This window comes from Syngnathoides biaculeatus, chromosome 10 (assembly GCF_019802595.1).
Source record: "Syngnathoides biaculeatus isolate LvHL_M chromosome 10, ASM1980259v1, whole genome shotgun sequence".
Taxonomy (NCBI): domain Eukaryota; kingdom Metazoa; phylum Chordata; class Actinopteri; order Syngnathiformes; family Syngnathidae; genus Syngnathoides; species Syngnathoides biaculeatus.
Genome location: NC_084649.1, coordinates 10000754 through 10022723, shown reverse-complemented (window position 1 = coordinate 10022723; position 21970 = coordinate 10000754). Strand labels below are relative to the sequence as shown.

Sequence of the window (21970 nt, the reverse complement as noted above, 5' to 3'; positions counted from 1 at the left end):
GAGGCACGGGGAGTACATGCAAACTCCACACAGGCGGGACCAGAATTTGAATCCCGGTCCTCAGAAGTGTGAGGCTAAAGCTCTACAACTTCCCCACTATTCCACCGCTATATATACATCCACAGTATAATATATAATAGAGTTCGGAGGTGTGAACATAATGAAGTGGGCTGCTTTGGTCACTAAAAAAATGCATTGTGGGCCACAAGTGCCTTCCTGTGCTAGTTATTTCTTAAAATGTTTTTTTTCTTCAAATTATAGTGGTTTTAGTTTTCTGTGTGGAAGCATGTCGATTAGTGGTTATCGTGTCTTCCTCATAGTTCTGTGGTTCCTTGGTATAATGTCAACTGTGGAATCTTTCTCCCTTTACGATAATCAAAAACCTGTTTATGCTGCATGGTGGCCGAGTGGTTGTTTTGTCTGCTCAAAATTGAGAGGTTCTGAATTTGAAACTGGAGTTTCCGTGTTCTCCCCATTTTTGTGTGGTATTCTCCTGGGACTGGGCTCTGTCTTCCGTCTTCTTACAGCATTCTAAATTCATGAGGTTCATTGAAAACTATAAATTGTTCATGTGTGAATACCCGTTTGATTACAGCACAAGTATCAAACTCAAGGCCCGGGGGCCAGATGTGGCCTGCAACAACATTTAATGTGGCCCGCTAAAGGAAATCATGTGTGTCAACTTCCATAATTCTTGCTTAAATCTGAATAAAAATTCAAAACTTTCATATGTAATGAACAATAATATTGATGGATGGCATTTTTCTGCTACCAAACCCTTTTAAAGTAATAGCTCAACAAACTATTATCCTTCTGATTTTAAAACTAGTTATCCCTCACTTTGTTGTGTATATGAAAGAATATGATGACGTATGGTTTCACTGTGGCGGCACAGCTGGTAAAGTGTTGGCCTCACAGTTCTGAGGACTCGGGTTCAATCCCGGCCCCGCCTACATGGAGTTAGCAGGTTCTCCCCGTACCTGCGTGGGTTTTCTCCGGGCACTCCGGTTTCCTCCCACACCCCAAAAGCATGCCACATTAAATGGACACTCTAAATTGCCCCTAGGTGTGATTGTGAGTGTGGCTGTTTGTCTCTATGTGCCCTGTGATTGGCTGGCAACCAGTTCAGGGTGTACCCTGCCTCCTGCCCGTTGACAGCTGGGATAGGCTTCAGCACTCCCCTCGACCCTCGTGAGGATAAGCGGCTAACAAAATGGATGGATGGATAGATGGTTTCACTGTCATAAGGGCCTTCTGAGGGAATTGGAATGATAATTTGACCCTCAACCAAAAAAAAAAAAAAAAAAAAAAAAACAAACAATTTTGATACCTCTGGATTAGAGTATATTGTATAGTATATGAGATGCCATGGACTGGTGACCAATCCCGACCTGGATGTACCCCACCTTCACGGCTCCAGCTCACCTGGTACCTGAAATCAGCCAGCCTGTAATTTTAAGAGGCTGTTTGATTTTGTCTTTCCATTGAATAATAATATCATAGGTCGCCAATAATTTTGTGCAGATGTGATTGGTTGAGTGGGTTTCTGATTTTCTGGAAATGCTCTAGAGATGTTATAAACACTGTAATGTGATGCACAAAGATCTTTTCTTACTTTTTTTCCCCAGCTGTCAGATGATGTTCTTAGGCGAATGAGGGAAACTCAGGGATCTTGCAGCTCCATGAGCCCACCAGCTAAGCAAGACCATCACAAAACATCAAGTATGTTACCTTTTAATATTACTGTCCTGTATTAATTGTTCCTTCTAGCAAGTTTGTTACAACAGGGAGTGTCATTATATTTATCTATTTTGGTTTCCAGGTTTAAAACCATCCAGTCCCTCCACAACAGGACTGCAAGAGGAAATTCGGAGAAAGTAAGCGGTTCACCGTACATCATGCATCCATCAATCCTTTGTATCTCATTCTGGATTATCTTGCTATGTGTTATGTTTCCGAATTCAGCTTTGAGAATCAGCAGACGCTGGTGCAGGAGCAGGTGGCCAGACTGGCCCAGAGGGATAGAGAGACTGGAATCGCCGTGGGGTTGGATGATCTGAGCCCTTCGCTCATTGTTGCGAAAGAGAAGGCCTGGGAAGAACAAGAGAAGGCAAAGATACTGGTGAGTCACACTGTTTGAATCTAACACAATTCAGAGTAGTTCAAGTGCTCTCTGTTTATTGAACTTTGTTGTACTAAAAATATCACAAATGATCAAGTGTTGCAGAAAAAAAATCAACACTTGACTATATCCCCAAAATATGTAAAAACCAGTAGCAAAAAATACAGTATATTTCAGGAGAACTTCTCTTATGCAGTAAAACTGAAATCAAACACACTACATGGACAAAAACATTTTAATTTTCTTTTGTTTTCTCCCATTAAAGACGTTCTGCCCAAACCTTGTTACTAATCAACAGCTCCCTCCTCTGTTTAGGTTACAGGTTTGCATTTTGCTGTGCATATTCGCCACTGCAAATGAGGACTTGCACAATGCATTGGTCAATGAATTAAATGTTTGCCATTTACAAAGATAGTTTTCAGTTTTGTTGAGATATTCATTTAACAATGTGGTTGTTATTTTGGTGTCATATACAGTCATGAAATACTGTGCTGCATTGCAATGAGAGCTGCGTCTAACATTTTGATTACCTCAGTTAGTTACATGGGAGAGTCCAAAATATCAAATATTAGGAGGCAGCACAGTAATTTCCTACCTGCGGGGTTTCAGTCCAAGTAGTATCGGAGGGCCGTTATGATTGTGAATCTATATAAATCTTAATTTGCCTCATCATATCTACGCATGAAATTTATGAACGAGATTTGGATTCAGAAATGAAGTGTGATGGGTTTTTCAACCATTGTTCATCTTTGGTAACACAAAAATGCCTATATAACAGCATTACTATTTATGATACATGACAATTTGACATTTTTGTCCAGATTTTCACAAGAATCATGGAAGTTGACACAGATGATTTGCCTTTGCGGGCCACATAAAGTCACGTGACGGGCCGGATCTGATTTTGACACCCGTGGTGTAAGCTATCAAACCCTCAGTTTGTTTGATTCCTTTTGGTGCATCCATTGGACACGTACACAGCATCTGAGAGCTGAGAGGTGACCCTTATTATCGAAGTTTTCAAATCTGATTTTATATACTTAGTGACTTCTTTTATTCATCTAAATTTGTCAGTCTCGTTAACATAACTTTTCTTTGTGGCGTGTTGAATTTACATGCCATTTTTTGGGGCTGCTTAGTGCCATTTTAAATTTGGAGATGTCATATGATGTGCGGCAAATCACCTTTTTGGTTTTTGTGCGGCTTAAGAGGCATACTTTCCCCCAACATTATTGCTGGGACTCAAAATTGCGCTATATTTGGGGACATTTCACTTTTGGAGTTGCTGCCCCCTGCATTTTTCGGAGCAAATGACTGCTTACTAAAATGTGTCTGCAGCATCATAATAATATTTTAATGTTGCATACACAAAGACAAGTTTTGAATACCCATTTGTGTTGCCTCCCTATTTTGAAAAATAATTTTGCATTGAGTGGCAACAAATGTGATCTGCAGTGGAAGCAGGGAGCAGGCGCAGGAACAATTAGAAAGATGGAGGCACGCACTTGAATGGAGAGAAATTAACATTAGCCGAAGTAAAACAGAATATATGTGCATGAATGTGAGGGGCGGAGGAGGAAGAGTGAAGGTCCAGGGAGAAGAGATAGGGAGGGTGGACGACTTCAAATACTTGGGGTCAACAATAGAGACCAATGGTGAGTGTGGTAAGGAAGTGAAGAAACGGCTCAAAGCAGGTTGGAACAGCTGGCGAAAGGTGTCTGGTGTGTTATGTCACCGAAGAGTCTCTGTTAGGATGAAGGGCAAGATTACAAAACAGTGGTGAGGCCGCCCATGATGTACCGATTAGAGATGGTGGCACTGAAGAAACAACAGCAAGCAGAACTGGAGGTGGCAGAAATGAAGATGTTGAGGTTCTTGCTCAGAGTGAGCAGGTTGGATAGGATTAGAAACAAGCTCATTAAAGGGACAGCCAAAGTTGGATGTTTTGGACACAAGGTTAGAGAGAGCAGACTTCGATGGTTTGGACATGTCCATAGGCAAGAGAGTGAATATATTGGTAGAAGGATGCTGAGGATGGAGCTGCCACGCAAAAGAGCGACAGGAAGACCAGAGAAAAGGTTGATGGATGTTGTGAAGGAGGACATGAGAACAGTGTGTGGGAGAGAGGAAGATGCACGAGATAAGTTTAGATGGAAAAAGATGACGCGCTGTGACGACCCCTAACAGGAGAAGCCGAAAGGAAAAGAAGAAGAAGAGTAGCAACAAATGCAGTAGTTTTGCCTTTTTGATCCTATTGATGTAGTTTAAACTTCTTTTGAGTGTTCAGGATGGCCACTGACTGCTGCAAAACGTATATTTGTAAATAATTTTACTGCAAAGCACACCGGTCAACATTTCCTTCTTTTAAAATTTGCTGTGTGAATGTCTTAGTCCAATCAAAAGGCAAGCAGTTCCGAAAACTCTTACTAATGTCAAAGATTCCTCTCCCTTATTTAATTAAGCAAGCAGAACTGACACAAACAACCCCATAAAAGTGTAATTCTCTGCGTTTAAAGATAATAACTCCAAACCTCATCACTCAAATTGCAAATGTGCTAGAAATAAACAGAATCCTCACTAGTGCAGAGAGAGTACTGTATACATGCAGAAGTTTGACCATGAGTTATTGCAACAACACCCAACTCCTCTCTTCACCTCCATTAACACCTCCTACATTTGCCATACTATTCTCTCCATCTCTGAGGTGTCATTCCTGCTCCAAATAAAACGTAATTAGCATGGGCCCCCATTCAGCACTAAACAACTCTCGCACATATTCAGACTGACAAGAACAAGCATCTGTTTTAGTTTAGATTTTTTTCTTGGCAGGGCGACAAGAACGGATGCAATAGTTTTCCATTTGTTATATACCTTGTGATAGGTAACAAGCAGCATACATACTTTGGATTCCAAGTTCATATCAGTCACATGTTCTTTATCCAACCTATGAAGTGATTTTGTTTGAGGAAAAATTTAACGTTTGTAAATTTGTCCTCTCTTTAAAAGCTCTGGTTTGAGAATAACATACGAAGAGGACTGTTTATATTTACAAAGTCTTTCACAAGCTTTCTTGCTTGGATTTCCACCTCATACTACTAGTAATAACTACTGTTACTGTTAATCCTCCTCCTCATCATATTAATGGCATTATCTGAAAAGACAAAGAAACCCCAAATCTTTCTCAGCCTGCCCAATTTTGGAGGTAAAATAAGAAATAATAATCAGAATCAGCTTTATTCCATTATTATTGGCACTATCCAATCCATTATTTGTCATATCACTCAAAATCAAACTTCAAAAAAGTTTGAAGTTATTATTGAAAAATATTGGAAATGTTCAGTGCTTACAGCCATGCTGCCCTGAGAACGCCCAATCTCGTCAGATCTTCGAATCTAAGCGAGTTTGGCCCTGGTCAGTACTTTGATGGGAGACCGCCTGGGAATACCGGGTCCTGCAAGATTCTCTCCCCGGCTAAAATGCAGAGGGGTTGCGTCAGGAAGGGCATCCGGCGTAAAACTGTGCCAAAAAAGTGTGCCTTCATCTGAGATGACACGCTGTGGCGACCCCTAATGCGACAAGCCGAAAGGAAAAGTCTTCAGTTTTTTACATTTTTGACATTATTCATATACCTCTATATTGGTAACTTCCCAGAAAAGTATGCCTGCCTGGTACTTTAACAGTATTGTGTACAGTTACATGATTTTTTTTTTGCCATTTGTACAAACTTTTATTCAAATATTTTATGTTTAGTAATGAGCAATGCCAAATTAGAATGTTTTTTCTTTGTGGGGGGGACTTGGATTTTTGTCAGGGATTACAGATGGTCTGTGGACCACTTTTTGAGAAACACTGCGTTAGAACATCATCATTGAATACCTACAGGAGATGATGTATTAAGAAAGGGGATAAAGAATTTGAGAACATTTATTTTTATAATTTTTTGACACTATTCTACTTTTTCCAGCAAAAAGAAATTCATTCAGCAACAAAAAAATGGGATTGATTGTTCAAATGATAAATGCTTTCTTTTGAATGATCCTGGTAGAGATGCATTTGTTCACAAAATAAGTTGTGATACAGTTTATAAATAGTAATAAAATGTTGCCAAAACTGTCTTGCAATTGCAGCTCGTCACAGAAGTGAGAGAGAGGCAAAAAAAAAAAGAATGTTCTCCATTAGCGATGAAGTGTGTGATGAGCGGTGGCATGCCCATTTGGTCATGCTGATGTCCCTTCTCTCTCACACATACTTTCATTTTAACACTTCAGCCAGACTGTTGTGTGGGCAGTTGACAGGAAATTGTGTACTTTTGTCACACTGTGGTGAGTTGCTTCAAGAACAGCGTCAGCCAGTGCTTGGTTGTTCCGGCAGTTGGAGCAGCTTTTGTTTGATAAAGGATGCAAATGAATTGTCTCTGTAGTCAGACATACCTTATTCTTGTTTTACCACAACATTTTGGTAAATTAATTTTGGAATCCTTTGCACAGTAAGGCCATTGTTGAGCGAAGGATGTGGGCCCTTAAATAGACACTAGATGGCGATATTGAAGCACGTTTAATGTCCATGAAGCGTTTGGCGTGATTCTCTGCACAGCAACATGTGCTTCTCGGTAATGTTTCTCTTGCGTTTGTTTTTCAGTGTGCCTTTCCAACCTGTCCTCGTGTCCTTGTCTGTGAGCTATGCCCGAAATCAAAGCATTTGACACTGCCCACTCGAAAAATGATAAAACACTGACAGAAAGCATACAGATGATGCCACACATTGAAAATGTAGTGCCTGGGCGCTATGGGCCTAAGATAACGCGACTGGGTGGAGCTGGTGAGTTTTACACTGAATATTTCTTCAACTACTCATTTTTAACATATTCTTGGTACCCACCAAAATGTAATTCCATCACGCTGTTGCATTGATCGTCACAATCTCATGCATTGACCCACACTTGGTCTGCTCTGTCACTCTGTTGCCCCATATAGACATGTTCCTTCTGCCGAGTTCAAGCAAATGTATTCTGTACAATATGTGGATGTACTGTATATAATGATGTGCATCCAAAAATAGGATCCATTTTAGCAAGGATAGGTTGACACTCTTAAGATGTAGATTTGATTCAGTTAATTTTGGCTAGTTTGGTTTAATTTGTGGGCTCTAAAAGTGCCTGTTGATCGGTCTTTTGTTTAATAATGGTGCACCACCTTTTTTCAGTGGATTGAGGATTCAAAGCCATTTGTAGTTTTTGTTTACAGATATTAGTTGAATTTACTGGTGAGTTATAGACTGTCGTGTTGGTATGAAACCACTCTATTTACATAGCTGTCACAGCTATCGCCATCTGGCCAACATGACCCATGGTGGAAAAGAGCCAGTTCAAATTAGTGATGGGCATGTCCACATGTACATGACAATGATCTAGTTAAAACTAGAGCTTTGCATGCTTCCATAAAAATAAAATAAAATCTCTCAGCAGACATTTTTTTAATGATCCCTATTCACACACAGCTGCAAAAAAAAACACCAACTAGAGGACACTAATTTGCATATGTGTCTGTACCAGAGGTGTGTATAATTAGCTGAGTGTCCTCCCTGTCTGACAAAAGGTATATTTTTAGTCTACAGCCCACTGTATATTCAGGATGAAAATTTGAGTTATGCGAGTAATGTCTCTCCCTGCTCTCCAGGTACATGTACAGTTCCAAGATCATTATTTTGAGTGGCACACACGTAACAGCTGTGTTCCACCACTGATGAATTATTGTCGCAAGATGCAAAAGACGCAAAATAGTTTGAGCAGAACAATGAGGTAGGTGTTTTCAAAAACCTCGGTCTCATTCTAAATACTTTTGTCTTTGCCTTTCAAATTTTGTTGTTGCATAAACAATACAGTTCTAAACAACACCTACAATTTCTCAATTGACCAAAGGGAAATTAATGATTAATAATTAGCTAATTATGTTTAAGGCACACAGTAGTATTTGCTACACATTACATACATAAAATACAGGCACATTTGTTTTGGCATAAAACCTAGTGTACAGCTTCATTGCAAGTATACTCTAATTCCAAGGTGGTAGCTTTGTCAGGCTGGGTTGTCACCCTTTTATCACTCTGCATTAGTGTATAATAGCGTTGTTATCAAGGGACAGGAAAACCCCTCTCTAAATGTCCTAAACTGCCGTTTCCATCCAAGTATCGTTGTGAACAAATTAATGCTGCTTGGATGAATTGTGATTTCTGGTCTTTTTTTGGCCACAAACTAGTTGAGACAGAGCTGACGGTGCCAGTGGTAGTTGCAGCCAAGGAGTGCACTCAATTTTCCTTCACTTTCTTCAGCGCGCAACAAAAACAGATTGATTATTCTGCCCATCTCTGTCTAGTTCAGATGGATCCAGCAAAATTGGTCACTCAAACCAGTGTACCAGTCTTGCTATATTCCAACATGGAGGATTATAAATAAATACATCTTGCCTTTGTAGAGAGTCTATAGGAGCCAAATAGGAAGCAATGTGAGGTAGCAGCAGTGTCAGGAACAGTAATCACTTGGAAGCATCTGGCAAGAGGGCTCATCTACAGCCTCCGACAGGGATGGGCTATCTAGCACACTAGTATATAATAGATTCAGATGTCTGAATCCGACAGCCATTCAGCTCGATAGCCTGCATTGCTTGTTAGCAAAGACAGAGGGGGGTGGGGTAAAAATAGATTTGGGTAGACAAAATTTAACATTAAACAAGACATATTGACTCACGGTTAAACCGGTTGTTATGAGCTTCTCTAATCACGGGTGTGACATTTTTTTCCAGCATGTTAATGCCGCTAAGCCCTTTGTAAACGCACACACTCTATCACATGTGATGTGCTGACGAGGAGAGTCCTCACCGGCTGACGAGATTTCGATCGGTGCAGTGCTGTGACGAAGGAGGGGAGTGCCCTGGCACAAATCTTGTCGGCTCAAAGGACAAATGCGTAGGAGTGGAATACATCTTCCATCAGTGAGCTGTGGCGATGTAATAAGACAGCAGGGCAAGACCTTTTATTCACATGAGAAATGTTTCTCAGAAGCTTGCACACAAATTAACATGCAATAATACTGTTTGCACTGGAACAATTAAAATGGTGGTTAATCATAGTCAAGTCGACAAAGGGCACACCCCCACTAAGACTAGTGTTAAATATTTTGCATGTTCTTCATCTTACTAAATTGTACTCAGTCAAGTGCAATAAAATATTGCTCTTTGTGAGACCAAGCCAAGTTATGAATAAGGATGCAGTCTATTCTCAAGTTCTCCTGCACCTGGCTTGCGCACTTGCATAGAAGCTCCCGTACTGACTCTGGCCCACCCACCGGGCGCAAGTCTTAGATGTGTGCTCAACCGCCCGGGGGCGTTGCTAGGTTTTATGGATAATAGACTTAACGCCGATTTTATCGGCCTGATTGGAATCTGATGATAATTGGCATTTTATCCTGATCGGCTGATTGGTTTTAGTGTCATAATTCGCTGATCTGATCAATGATTTCTTTAAATGGCTCTGGAAAAGATGAATCCAAAAGCCAGTTTATTTTTGTATCCATAGTAGTACAGTATTTACATATTTTTTTATGTCCTTTGATGTAGTACTGTAAATGATGGCCGATGAAGTTCTTAAGAAAAATATGTTGGTCACATTGGAGAGAAAAGACTGCTGAGAGAGATGACACTTAATGCGTGGATCAGACTATGAGACAAATTTTCACTTTCATGATTGCACTATGTCAGACTACTGCAATGAAATATTGTATTCTAATACAACTGCATCGTGTTTTTTACGATCACTGGGCTTGATCTTGTCAAAACAACTGTGATCGGATAAATTTGATACCTTGAGGATGACAACACGAGTGGATTGTGCTGACTATTATCAGAAGAAATTAGGGCTTGGGGGGGCGTGTGTTTGTAGTCACTGGTAGGATAGGAGCGGATGTCCATGTAAGCTTGTTTTTTTTTTTTTTATATGAAATGGCTTGCAAACAGTCAACAAAACATTACGTAGCCTAGCAAGCTAGTTCTAGCACTTGTGTGGAAACATGGCGCCGTTCAGTTGAACACATGAATGGACCAGAGCAGTGAATTCCATCATTTTTGGATCCCGGGCACATACTTTCCAACTGAAAAATCTCACAGTACACCAACAAACACAAATGTCACAAAAAGTAGATATATTTGTTAGTATATGTTGGTGTATGAACTTATTGCCATCTAACAGAAGACTCTTAATTTGTTCTGTCCGTCACTATGCCTCACTGGCATACATAGATGAAAAAAGCTACATTATTAATTGTAAATGTGTTTTTTGAGGAATTAAGTACACAAGTACATAGAGTAAATTAGATCATTTAAATAGACTCACTGCTCCTTCTTGTGATCGGATCAGTGATCGGTTATCGTTTATTTTAAACTTTAAATGTACAAGCACAACATTTCCCAAGCAGCAAACAGAGACCGACAAATTACTTTTAAATGTTTTTAGACAGATTTTAAAACAATACAATCAATACTTGGTAAAAGTTCAAAGTCTGTTATTTTTAAAGGGGTACACAAACAGGAATTATGCTGACGGCATTAACACACAAAGAAGAAAACGTGTATACGATTTTACAGTGTAAGCAAAACTCAATCAAAAAAAAAAAAGGTCAGTATGTTGACACAAAATTAGCGAAGCCCAACATTTCCAATTAGGTATAAAATACGAAGTTAATTATTATTTGCTAAAAACAAAGTTTATCATTTTGAACATTGAATATCTTGTCTTTGTTGTGTGTTCAATTAAATATAGGTTGATTTGCAAATCATTGTATTCTGTTTTTATTTAACACAACTTCATTGGAATTGGGTTTGTATATGCTTGATCTATGAGTGAGAGTACAAAATTGGAAGTGCATAAGATTAATATAGTGTATGACTTTTAAACCTATTTTTATGGTTTTTATGGATTCAAGTAGGTAGATGTGGTCAAGGTTTATGGAGATTGTAGCTGTGCCACAAACTGAATGCTGAGACAGTTAATGAACTTTTGGATAGTTTTGGAAAATCTCAAATGTCATGAATGTTGTCCTTTCATCCGTTTTCTGAGACGCTTATCCTCACAAGGATCACGGGAGGACTTGGACCCTATCCCAGCTGTCATCGGGCAGGAGGCAGGGTACAACCTGAATTGGTTCCCAGCCAATCACAGATGAATGCTGTCCTTCCGATGAAAACTAAGACAATCTTTAGGTGACCTAGAACACTGTGGAGGAATACAATGATCTTAAAGACCTCTAAATTGAAGTGTATAGTGTAGTGTAAAGCAGAACGTAAGTGGAGAAAAACTAAACTCCAAATTGACTATGACCTCAGTAGACGAACTCCTTGTCATTTTAACAATCCTTCAGGTTAAATATCAGCACAAATCAGAAAAATGAGAAAATCTTGCATCCAAAGTCGCAAAAGGAAAATTACCTTAATTTCTCAAGTATAATGCGTGCTGAAGTATAATGTACATCCCCAAAGTTGACCCAAAAGTTTCAGGAAAACCCTTTTACCAATGTACAATGCGCACCACCAGTTTGCCGCTACCCATATGCTCAGAATATTAGGAATGATCTGTATTTAGATTTTTTTTAGGTTTGTGCCTGTATTGTTTTTACCAAAAATGTCCGTACAACAATCAGTAATAATAATTGTGCATGTGCTGATGTAGCCGTAATATAATCTCGGGACAGGCCACAGGACACGCTTGTCCTGGTCCCTGTAATTGTCAGAACAGAATCCCTCAACCAACTCAAATAAATGCTCAATGATGGCACATTTTATTGATACTTTTGATATATACTACAGTCTTAAAAATCTAAACTATGTTACCCTGTTTAACTTTACATTTTTTTTTGCATTAAGTATTTGGGCATAAAACGTTTGTGTGTAGTGCAGTTTTACAACTACATTACACAAATTGGCACAACAAAAAAAAAGCAAGCATTTCAATTGTGTGCGCTCTCCTGTTTTTTTTTCCTTTTTTTTTCTTTTTAAGTGCCCATGACGCTCGTATTATGTAGTATGAGCTCACGTTGTTTTGATAGTCGACCGAAGCCATTGAGCTAACGTTGTTCCGGACTCCCGTGCTACTTGTGGGTTGCCGGTGTCATTGGTACGAGTGATGACACATTTCTTTTAAAAGCAGCTGCACAACTACCGGTTGTAGTTGACGTTTTTTGTCTTAGTTTAAGTTAAAACAAATTCATGAACAGTCATTTCTGATCTTTGGTGCAGTAGCAACAAGCATGCTACGCTAATGATCGTAAAATGCAAGCTCCCTGAGGAGCTCAGAGAGCTCAGGTTGGGGGTGCACATTACTGTAATATATATAAATGTGTAACATAAGACAATGAATATCATATTGAAATGTATATGTATACATGTTTTACCACTCTATGTACCTGTATAAGATTATACGTTGTGATTGTATTTTACATTTTTCATCCATACCTAAATATAATGCACTCTTAACTTTTTGAAAATATTTTTGGAAAAATTTGCATATTATTTTTGAGAAATTACGGTATATTATCATGTCAGAATTTGATACAATTGACCAAAAAACTGTTGAGAAAATGGTTCCAGAGTTGAAACGATCAAAGAGCTGTCTTGACTCGATATCATCTGACTTTTTCAACGCTATTGTGATGTCTGTGCTGGCTGATTCTCTAGCAAATAATCAATTGCTCACCTCATGCTTCCATTTTAGCAAGCTATAGACCCATCTCAAATCTACCTTTCATAGCTAAGATTGTTGAGATATATTTTTAATCAAGTCAGCATTTTTTTTTAACTTAAATTGACTTTCAGTCAGGTTTCTGAAGTCATTACAGTACAGAATCGGCTGTTATCAAAGTGCTAAATGATCTCAGGTTGAATAGTGACTCAGGAAAGATGTCAATTCTGGATCTCATTGTGGCTTTTCATATGGTAGATCGTAATATATTGCTCTAAATGGGGGTAGGACGAAATGGAGCAGCCCTTAAATGGTTCTGTTCCTAAATGGAGCAAAGGAGTTACTTTGTAACCACTGGAATTGTTCAATCTCATCAAATGGCAATACATGGAATAAGGTGCCAACAGAAGTGATGTCAGCCCTATGTATTTATGTTTTTACGTCCAAAACCTTTATTTTCATGCATTTTAGAGCACTTCCACTTTTAAATTATATATTTTTCAATGGATGCTGTTTTAATTGTGCTTTTGTTTTAATTGTTTTTAATATAATCGGTGGCATGGTGGTGCAACTGGTTAGAATGTTTGCCTCACAGTTCTGTGTTGCCCCCCTCCCCGTGTAGAGTTTGCATGTTCTCCCTGTGCCTGCATGGGTTTTCTGTGGCCACTCCGGTTTCCTCCCACATCCCAAAAGCATGCATTAATTGGGGACTCTAAATTGCCCCTAGATGTGATTGTGAGTGTGACTGTTGTCTCTGTGTGCCCTGTGATTGGCTGGCAACCAGTTCAGGGTGTACCCTGTCTCATGCCCAATGATACCCGGGATAGGCTCCATACTCCTGCGACCCTCCTGACGATAAGTGGCTCAGAAAATGGATGGATGACTTCACCTGGTTACATCTCAGTTTTTGACCATCTGCTCTGGTTTACAGGGCATAAGCCGGTACAGAGACCCTTTTATTTGGAATTCACGAGGGGACTCATTGAGTTACTGCCATTTAATTCCTGCACAACAGCGTTTTCTATAGAAATGATGTTGTTGATGATGATGTTTGGGACAAACGAGGCAAAAATAAAGTTGCACATTTTTTTATACATTTTTCTACCTTGTTAAATTATTGTTGATAATTGTGAAAAATCATTAATTTGATCACTCACTTTGTTCACAGTGATCACAGTTGTTATTTCAGAAGTCCTGAGCTTACCTGTAGTGTAGCACTCTGCATTAATCGGTACCCAAGAAGTAGTTCTCCATTTCAAAAAGGTTGATGACCCCTTCTCTGTACTTATAATTGCTTTTGTTTGGTCTGGTTTCATTTCCGACGTTTCACTTTTTCATATTCACCTGACATCTTTCTCTATCTCCTATTTATCTCCATTCCTGCTATCTGCTGATAATCAAAATTTCCTTCTCTCATCTTGCAACACTACAAGGAAAAAATATGGTGACGACTGGCCATTACACTTTCAGAAAGTTAGAATTAAAGATGTTTCCCTTTTGCACCAATCACACTGTTTACCCTTGTAAAAAGGGAAGCAAATGCTGCTGTACTTGGTGTGTTCTGATTTAGAGTAACCATAGGTGGAAAAAAGGATATTGCTGAGAACTCGACAGCACTTTCATTTGTGACCTTATCTGGAATGTTTTGTAAACCAGAGATGTGCACATACAAACACCACATTTTCTGAAGCATGAAAAAGAAATTACTGGTAAACAATTTTTTGGGGATTTTTTTTTTGTTTTTTTTTTTTTTAGTAAAAAGGACAAAATCACTATGAATCTTTTTCTAACAAGCTTGGAAATGACCTAAACGGCTCTAAATGCCCACTACACACCGAAATGGTATAACGTATTTTCTGCACTATCAAGCGCACCACATTATAAGTCGCACCTTCAATCAATGGCCCATTTAAAAACTTTTTCATATGTAAGACGCATCGCATTATAGAGCGCACAGAATAGATGCTAGAGACTGGGGTTATGTTATGCATCCATTAGATGGAGCTGCGCTAAAGACTCAATACTGATCCATATAGGGCGCACTGTCGGCTTTTGAGAAAATTAAAGGCTTTTAGGTTCGCCTTATAGTGCGGAAAATACGGTGCTTAGTGTTTTCTTATTTATTTTTTCTTCAGTTTTTGTGAGTCTACTCATCTAAACTCCCCTCAAATTTATTTAAACCACACTTAAAAAAAAAAAAAAACCCTCTTGCTGTAAAAACAAAATTCATACCTTCCAAATTTTGGACTCATAAAATAATATGGATACTGCACCTTTCTAAACAGTTACTGTACATAGTGATTTACAATAAACAACACAACAGTAAAATATAAGTGAAAAATAGATAATAGAAATATACAATAAAATGGAATGCTACAACAAAACCAAATCCATTTAAAAGAATACCAAACAGTAAAAAGGATGTTTCGGAGCAGATTTAAAAGCAGAAAACGAGGTTGCCAGCCTGAGATCTGTATTCCGAAGCATATGGGGGTGGACAGAAAGTAATATACAGAATATATTACTACATTAGTTTTCATTATAAACTCTTAATGTATTATCTGATTTCAATCTTTTATTATGAGAAAAGCACCAGAAACAGTCAAGGCCTGAATGGGAGTGCAGTAGTAAATTGGAATATTATTTACAGCCTCAGATGTTCAATATGGTTGTTTTGCATACTTATAGATGACAGTGCATCGCTGTGTCAAATTCCTCTCCATTTTTTTTCATCAATTAAAAACCAAACCAGGAGGTTGACATCATGAACTGTATCTGCGGTGACATACTCCTGGTGAATCATTATTCTGACCGTCCATTAGTTTTAGTTCACCTCTCCTAATTCTCAAGTCGAAATCCAATCCCAAATTCTCTCTCTCTCTCAAACGTGTATTCAAATTTCCATAATTTACTATACTATGAAAGGCAATTGGGAACAGATTCTGAGTTGCAAGGCCAACCTGGCTACAGACAGCAGAGGAAAACCAAAGCAAACACTAATACATATAAAAGACACTGTAGATTACATGGATTATTTCCCATACAGACACAGATACCGTATTTTTTGAGTGGCAGTCTCTGAGTTTACATTTAACACACTGGTAATTTTATGAGGCATGGCAATATTACGTTCGCATTCTGTTTCCTTTGCTTCTTTATCTACAGTTGGTCAGGGAACACTCTGTGTGTATAGCTAAATCCCAAATGATACGCAATTGTTATTGTCTATGCTACAATAACTTATTCGATTGTTTTGTGATAAGGAGAACATTGTATAATATTCATACCATTAGATCAAGTGTAATGGCTACTTTCAACAATGATGTACAGTCTGTATAAGTACAAACAGTTATCAAAGACCAGAATTCGAGTACCAAAATGGCAAATAAATTCACATATTTATAACTGCTTAACTATTCATGTGCAAATAAGTGATACAATTATTTAAATGTTATATGTATTATAATTCGAAAAGAATACTGCATGATTATCTCAAAATTTTGACATTTAAAAATATACATTGTTCCCTTGGTACGATCTGGTTCACTGTACACAGCCTTGCTGTTACACGAATTAAAAAAAAAAAATACAGTCTTGCAGGCTTTTTTTTTCCCCATCCATTTTTTGAATCCATTTACCAGTTTACCACATCATATGCTGCTTTTGGAATGTGGGAGTAAATTGGACTACTGACGTCAGAGAAATGAAGGAATACACAAATTCCACACAGAAGGGGTCACGCCGAGATTCAAACCCAGCACTGATGGCTTAGGCGTGCTAACAACATTTCCCACTCTGCTGGAACTTTCCTGATTAAATCAGTTCAAGTATTTCTGTACAGTAAAACCTTGGAAGTCAACACAATCTTTTGCTATGGTTCATCAACCATTTCATTTGTTTGGATTAAAAAAAAAAAACTTTTCCCCACTGGGAAGAATAGCAAGGTTACACTTACATTGCTGCCATTACTAAGCATATAAGAAAAAATAGTTTACAACATAAAGTAAGTTAACCACTAGCAATATGAGCACGTGAACACGGTAACATTACACCACACACATCCCATGTTGAACAGTCATAGTTAACGTTAATAAAAACGTTAAACATAATTTAAAAACTCCAAACACACAGTGAGGGATCTAATATATCCTCATTTTATTAGCAGGGCTTTTTGATGGTGATCATTCTTTTGGAATAATAAAAGGGTTACCAAAAAAATGCAACAAAAAACCAAAGCTTCCACAGAGAATTTTCCACTTGATGCCCGCTAAATGGCGCTCTTGTGACATTTGCCTTGATGTTGCTTTCAACTATTTCACGTGAGGATATGTACACGGAATTAAGATTTTGGACGGAGAAGGATGCAATGTCAGAGTTACAGCAATACATTGGCGATTGATGCAAAAATCGCCTCACAAACTTAATATTGAAATCCAATAGGATAAAATAATGGAATTGTACTGCACATGTAAAGGAGGATGAGGACTTTTTACTTGTAAAGATCATGAGTAATATCATTGTAGTCTTTATAAGTGAGTTAGATTTGATTTTCTCCAAGTGAATTTAAACAATGGTGACAGTCAGTACCGTAGGCAGCAGATGAAAAAGTTTGACTTGGCTCGTAATCGAACCCAGTGCTCGGTCTTAAAAGTCTGATGTGATACAAATAGGCAAATAGACATTTCTCTTGTATGACATTGCGCATTTACGTGTCACTAACCCGACTCCTCGGCATAAAACATTACACACTTCATTCACCAGGTGCTAGTGATACACTAAAAAAGTGAAAGTTGTTCTCCTGCAATGTATAAAGCAATGATAATAATTCAGAGAAAATACTTCTCCCTCACTTATCTTCGAACATACAGCCTTGTATTTGTTGATATTGTTTACATTTAGTTGTACGTACGGTCTTCCCCAAGCCTTAATCCATCATAGACACTTCTTCAAGTCTGTTTTAGGGTCTGGAAAATGAATCAACCGGGCCCCTTGTAACCTAGCAGTATATCTTTCATCAGAATTGCATGTTCCCCAAGTGTGTCTCAGGATCAATTTCTTCATAACATTAACTTTTCCAAGCGGAAGCTACTGACAACCGACATTGCTTTTGGGACAATGTGGCAAGAGGGGCGTGTCAAGCAAGGGGTTAAGACAATGCGGCTATCTGATTGGCTATTATTGTACGAGTGATTGACAGGTCAGAAAGGTCCATTTTTGGCCCTCCTTAAAATGCTCTAACTATAACACTTTTGAAAATGCTGTCGATAAGTTTCAAGAGTGTGGATAGGGAATTTTTGACCATTGTTTCAGAAGCACATTTGTGAGGTTGCACAGTAATGGTGGGCAAGAAGGCTTGACTCTCATTCTCCGCTGTTATTTATCCCAAAGGTGTTCTATCAAGTTTGTGTCAAGACTCAGTCAAGTTCATCCACACAAAGCTCGCTTCTCAATGTCTTTATGGACCTTGCTTTGGGCAGCGGTGCACAGTCAGGTTGGAACAGGAAGGGGGAATCTCCAAACTTTTCACACAAAGTAGGAGCAATGAATGGTCCAAAATCTCTTGGTGTTCTGAATCCTTCAGATTTTCTACAGAGCCAATATTTTGGACAATTCCATTCTCCAGATTTGTCAACAGTTCGTCAATTCTCTTAACATGATTGCGCACCAATACACAAAGCAAGGTCCATAAAGACATGGATGAGCGAATCTGGTTTTCATGAGCTTTTAGTTAAAAAAAAAAAAAAGCCACTATATTGTGTTAAAAACAATTTCAGTCGAAACTTTGACTGCACTTGAATTCGAGCTTAAAGTCTACCAATTGTAGTTTGAATTTCATCGTACAGTATATTAACTTGGATAATTTAATCTATGCTGTTCTACTCAATGTAGAGCAACTGTCTGTGAACGGCACTTGAAAATCTGAATTCTTTGACATATTGTCCTTTTTTTCCCAGAAAAGTAATGCGATCATTACTTTCCCTGTTAACTCATTACATTCACAAAGAATTAATTCAGTGACGAATTACTTTTTTGGGGCGAAGCTACTTAGTATAACCAATTACTTTGATAACTCACTTATTAAGTAACACTGCTTGTCATTGAGGTTTCAGGGCCCATCCTCTTTATTGTCCTTTTGGCTCTGTTTAAAAAGTGGAAAAAGAAAAAATCTTGCGATCGCCAAAATGCAAAATGCCATCAGATGTACGGACTGTTCTGTTGATTATTTTATAACTGGCTGTTCTAACCTTCTTTAGTTGTACTTGTCTATGTGCAGTGTTCTTCATTTTCCCTGCCATTTCTGGCTTCAGTTAAGTCTGTCCTTTACTTATTAAAATTATACCTCTTTTGTGCTCCTTCAAGCTGTCATCTTCCTTTTCCCTCATCCCAATAACTTCCTTCTGTTTTTGTGCTCAACTCTGTGCCTTCTTCTCTCCTAGCCTGCCAATTTAAATGCCTGGGTAAGCAAGACGACCATTGCTGGTGTCTTATTTCTTTTTTTTTTTTTTTTTAAACTCGCTTTTTCTTGTTCTCTCTTTCTCTCTCTCTCTCTCTCTCTCTCACACACACACACACACACACACACACACACACACACACACACTAATGCATGCGCACACACACTATTCAAATGTCATGTTTTCATTGTGCATTAAAGCAAGGCTGTGAGTGTGTTTCCAACACCATTCCACACAACACTTTGGGAGGTATTCAGCCAGAAAATTACACATCATCTGTGCTGCTGGCAGAGGTGATTTTTGCACACATACACACACGGGCCATTCTGCATCAGACAGCCGCTGCAGTAAGAAAAAAAAAAAAGTGCAGCGAGCAGCACAGTATGAGGATTTGCAGATGTGCTCTTTAGGGATGCATATGCCTGTTAAGTTGGGATAAAACTGGATTACAATAAGTGTAATGTCAATCTCTGTGTAAAGATGTGTGCTATCAGCAAAGAGTACAGAACACTGTACAAGTACATCCTTTTCTTGATTGTGGACCTCAGTCTATACATTACCCATTTATTAACGTGTAGATAGCAGTCACCGTTCCATAGTGTGTCTCGTTCCAATTGATTCCAATTATTTGAGGGGGCTGGGTCAAAAAAGTTTGCATGCTTTGTATAATGGGGGCAAAATTATGGACATTCATTTTCTTAGCAGCCAAAGGCATAGACTAAAATGAATATTTGACTCAAGGTTCTTTATAATTAGTGTCAATACCAAACCTATGAACTAAAAGGCAATGTGTGTGAAAGTAACCCAACTGATTTAAATTAATTAATTAATGTTTCAGCTAAAAGTTAAATAGAGCATTGTTAAAATAGTTATTTGGGAATGTTTCATTACGTAAAATGATTTTTATCTGCACGTTTCAAATTGATGTCCTGCTTTTAACTAATCTATCTCTTTGCCGTGTTTCTTCTGTCTTTTGTTTGAATACTTTTGATATTGCTCCATGTAATCCCCACTTTCTCTCAGTACTTTATGGTGTAGTTGGCTCTAACTACAGTGGAACCTCTAAAGTCAAACACAATCTGGCAACAATGACTGATTTGTTTGATCGTCAAAATAAAATTTAGCATTGCGAGTCATTTAATTTGATAGAATTTCTTATACGCTCAAAACCATTATAATTTGCAGGAAATATTCTTTATTTAGAAATATGATTCTTTTGTGTTTTAAACTTGACATTATCTTAGATGCGTTGTAAAGTTATTAATTATACATGAGTACATCAAAAAGTCAAATCCCATGTTGCTGATGAATCTCACACATCTTGCAAAATTAACTCAAGTATAAAATGAAATCAACCATCAATGTAGTGTGAATCATTAAATTATAACACGCATATAACTTTACTTTTTGATCACAAGTGACAAGCATGTGACAGCTGACCAGTGAGCTGTGGTTCTTAACTTGGGTTTGATCCAAGTCCACGGCTTTTCTCAGTCCATCTCAGGGGTTCAACAGAGAACCAGACACATGCAGTGTCTCTGTGTGCATCTATCCATAAAAGCCTTTTCACCAAAAGTTTTGAAGTGTGAAGGACTGTCAACAAACCGATTCATTCTGTATGTGCTCCAAAGGATGTTCAAGGTACTCCTTTGCAGTTGCGACGCCACAAGTTGAAATGTTCGACTATAGATTGCCGTTGCTATGCTGTCAGACGGCCCATTTAATGTGAGAGGAGTCGGAAAAGTGAATTCACACTGCTAACAGCAATGCACGGACATGAATAGAAGACTAGATACGCCAACATGCTGGAGCAGCCTGGCTCACCAATGTCTCTATGTGGTGGCCACGTTTGTTGGAGCAGGGTTCCCATTAGAGGCAAAGCATAGGGATTGAAAATAAATATCAACTTGGTTATTTCTTTGAAAATAGATGTGAATTTTGATCATTTCTTAACATATTTTCAGGAGGTTCACATTTTTTGTCAAGGTCAAAGCATGTGCTATTGATACGGAACAACTGGAAAAGGAGGACAAAAAATATCCTTACCAATGAAATGTGTTCCCAGTTCCCTTGTTGTGATTGCACAGTGCTGTCTTCAATTGTATGCGGCTAAGGTGCAGGCTTCCTTATTTTGGTTTTAGTTCTGTCCACAAACATGGAATATTTTGGCACTTTGCCCCTAGTTTTATGTCACCTTAGGCATCCACCAAAGGGTAATTTTGTACCTACAATGTACCAGTATGACAGCGATAGACCAACAAGCTGGTAAAGCATCATTGCTACTCTAACCACTTCCAAATCTAGACAAACTTGCACCGAATGTATATTAGCAAACGATCCTTTTTGAGGAGGACTGATAAAAAGAAAGCAAAAAAAAAAAAAAAAGAAGACTTTGGTGTGAGAATAGTGTGAGAGGCACTAGCCAAGGTGAAGGGCAGCAGCAAAATTTACATTCATTTACAGTGCATGTTAATTGACTTGAGTTACTCTGTTTTAGTTTTTGTGTGAGGTTACTGTTTTTTTGGTTTTATTCTTTGAACATATTGATTTTGTATGAAATTGTATGGTTCATCCATCCATCCGTTATCTGAGCCGCTTATCCTCATAAGGGTCAACGGAGTGCCAGAGCCTATCCCAACTATCTTTTGGCGGGAGGCGGTTTACACCCTGG

At 38.4% G+C, this 21970-nt stretch overlaps 1 protein-coding gene across 5 annotated transcripts in view; it reads left to right on the top strand.

Moving 5' to 3' along the window:
• Positions 1-21970, top strand: part of LOC133507998 (MICOS complex subunit mic25-like) — an 88230-nt gene that overhangs the window by 1198 nt on the left and 65062 nt on the right. For all 5 annotated transcript variants that reach the window (XR_009796959.1, XM_061833651.1, XM_061833650.1 and 2 more), the window contains exons 2-4: positions 1629-1722; positions 1823-1877; positions 1966-2122. Coding sequence is in view for 4 of the 5 variants with exons in the window: in XM_061833651.1 (XP_061689635.1) it covers positions 1629-1722; positions 1823-1877; positions 1966-2122 (306 nt within the window). In the remaining variant the exon portion in view is untranslated. The remainder of the gene's footprint in view (positions 1-1628; positions 1723-1822; positions 1878-1965; positions 2123-21970) is intronic.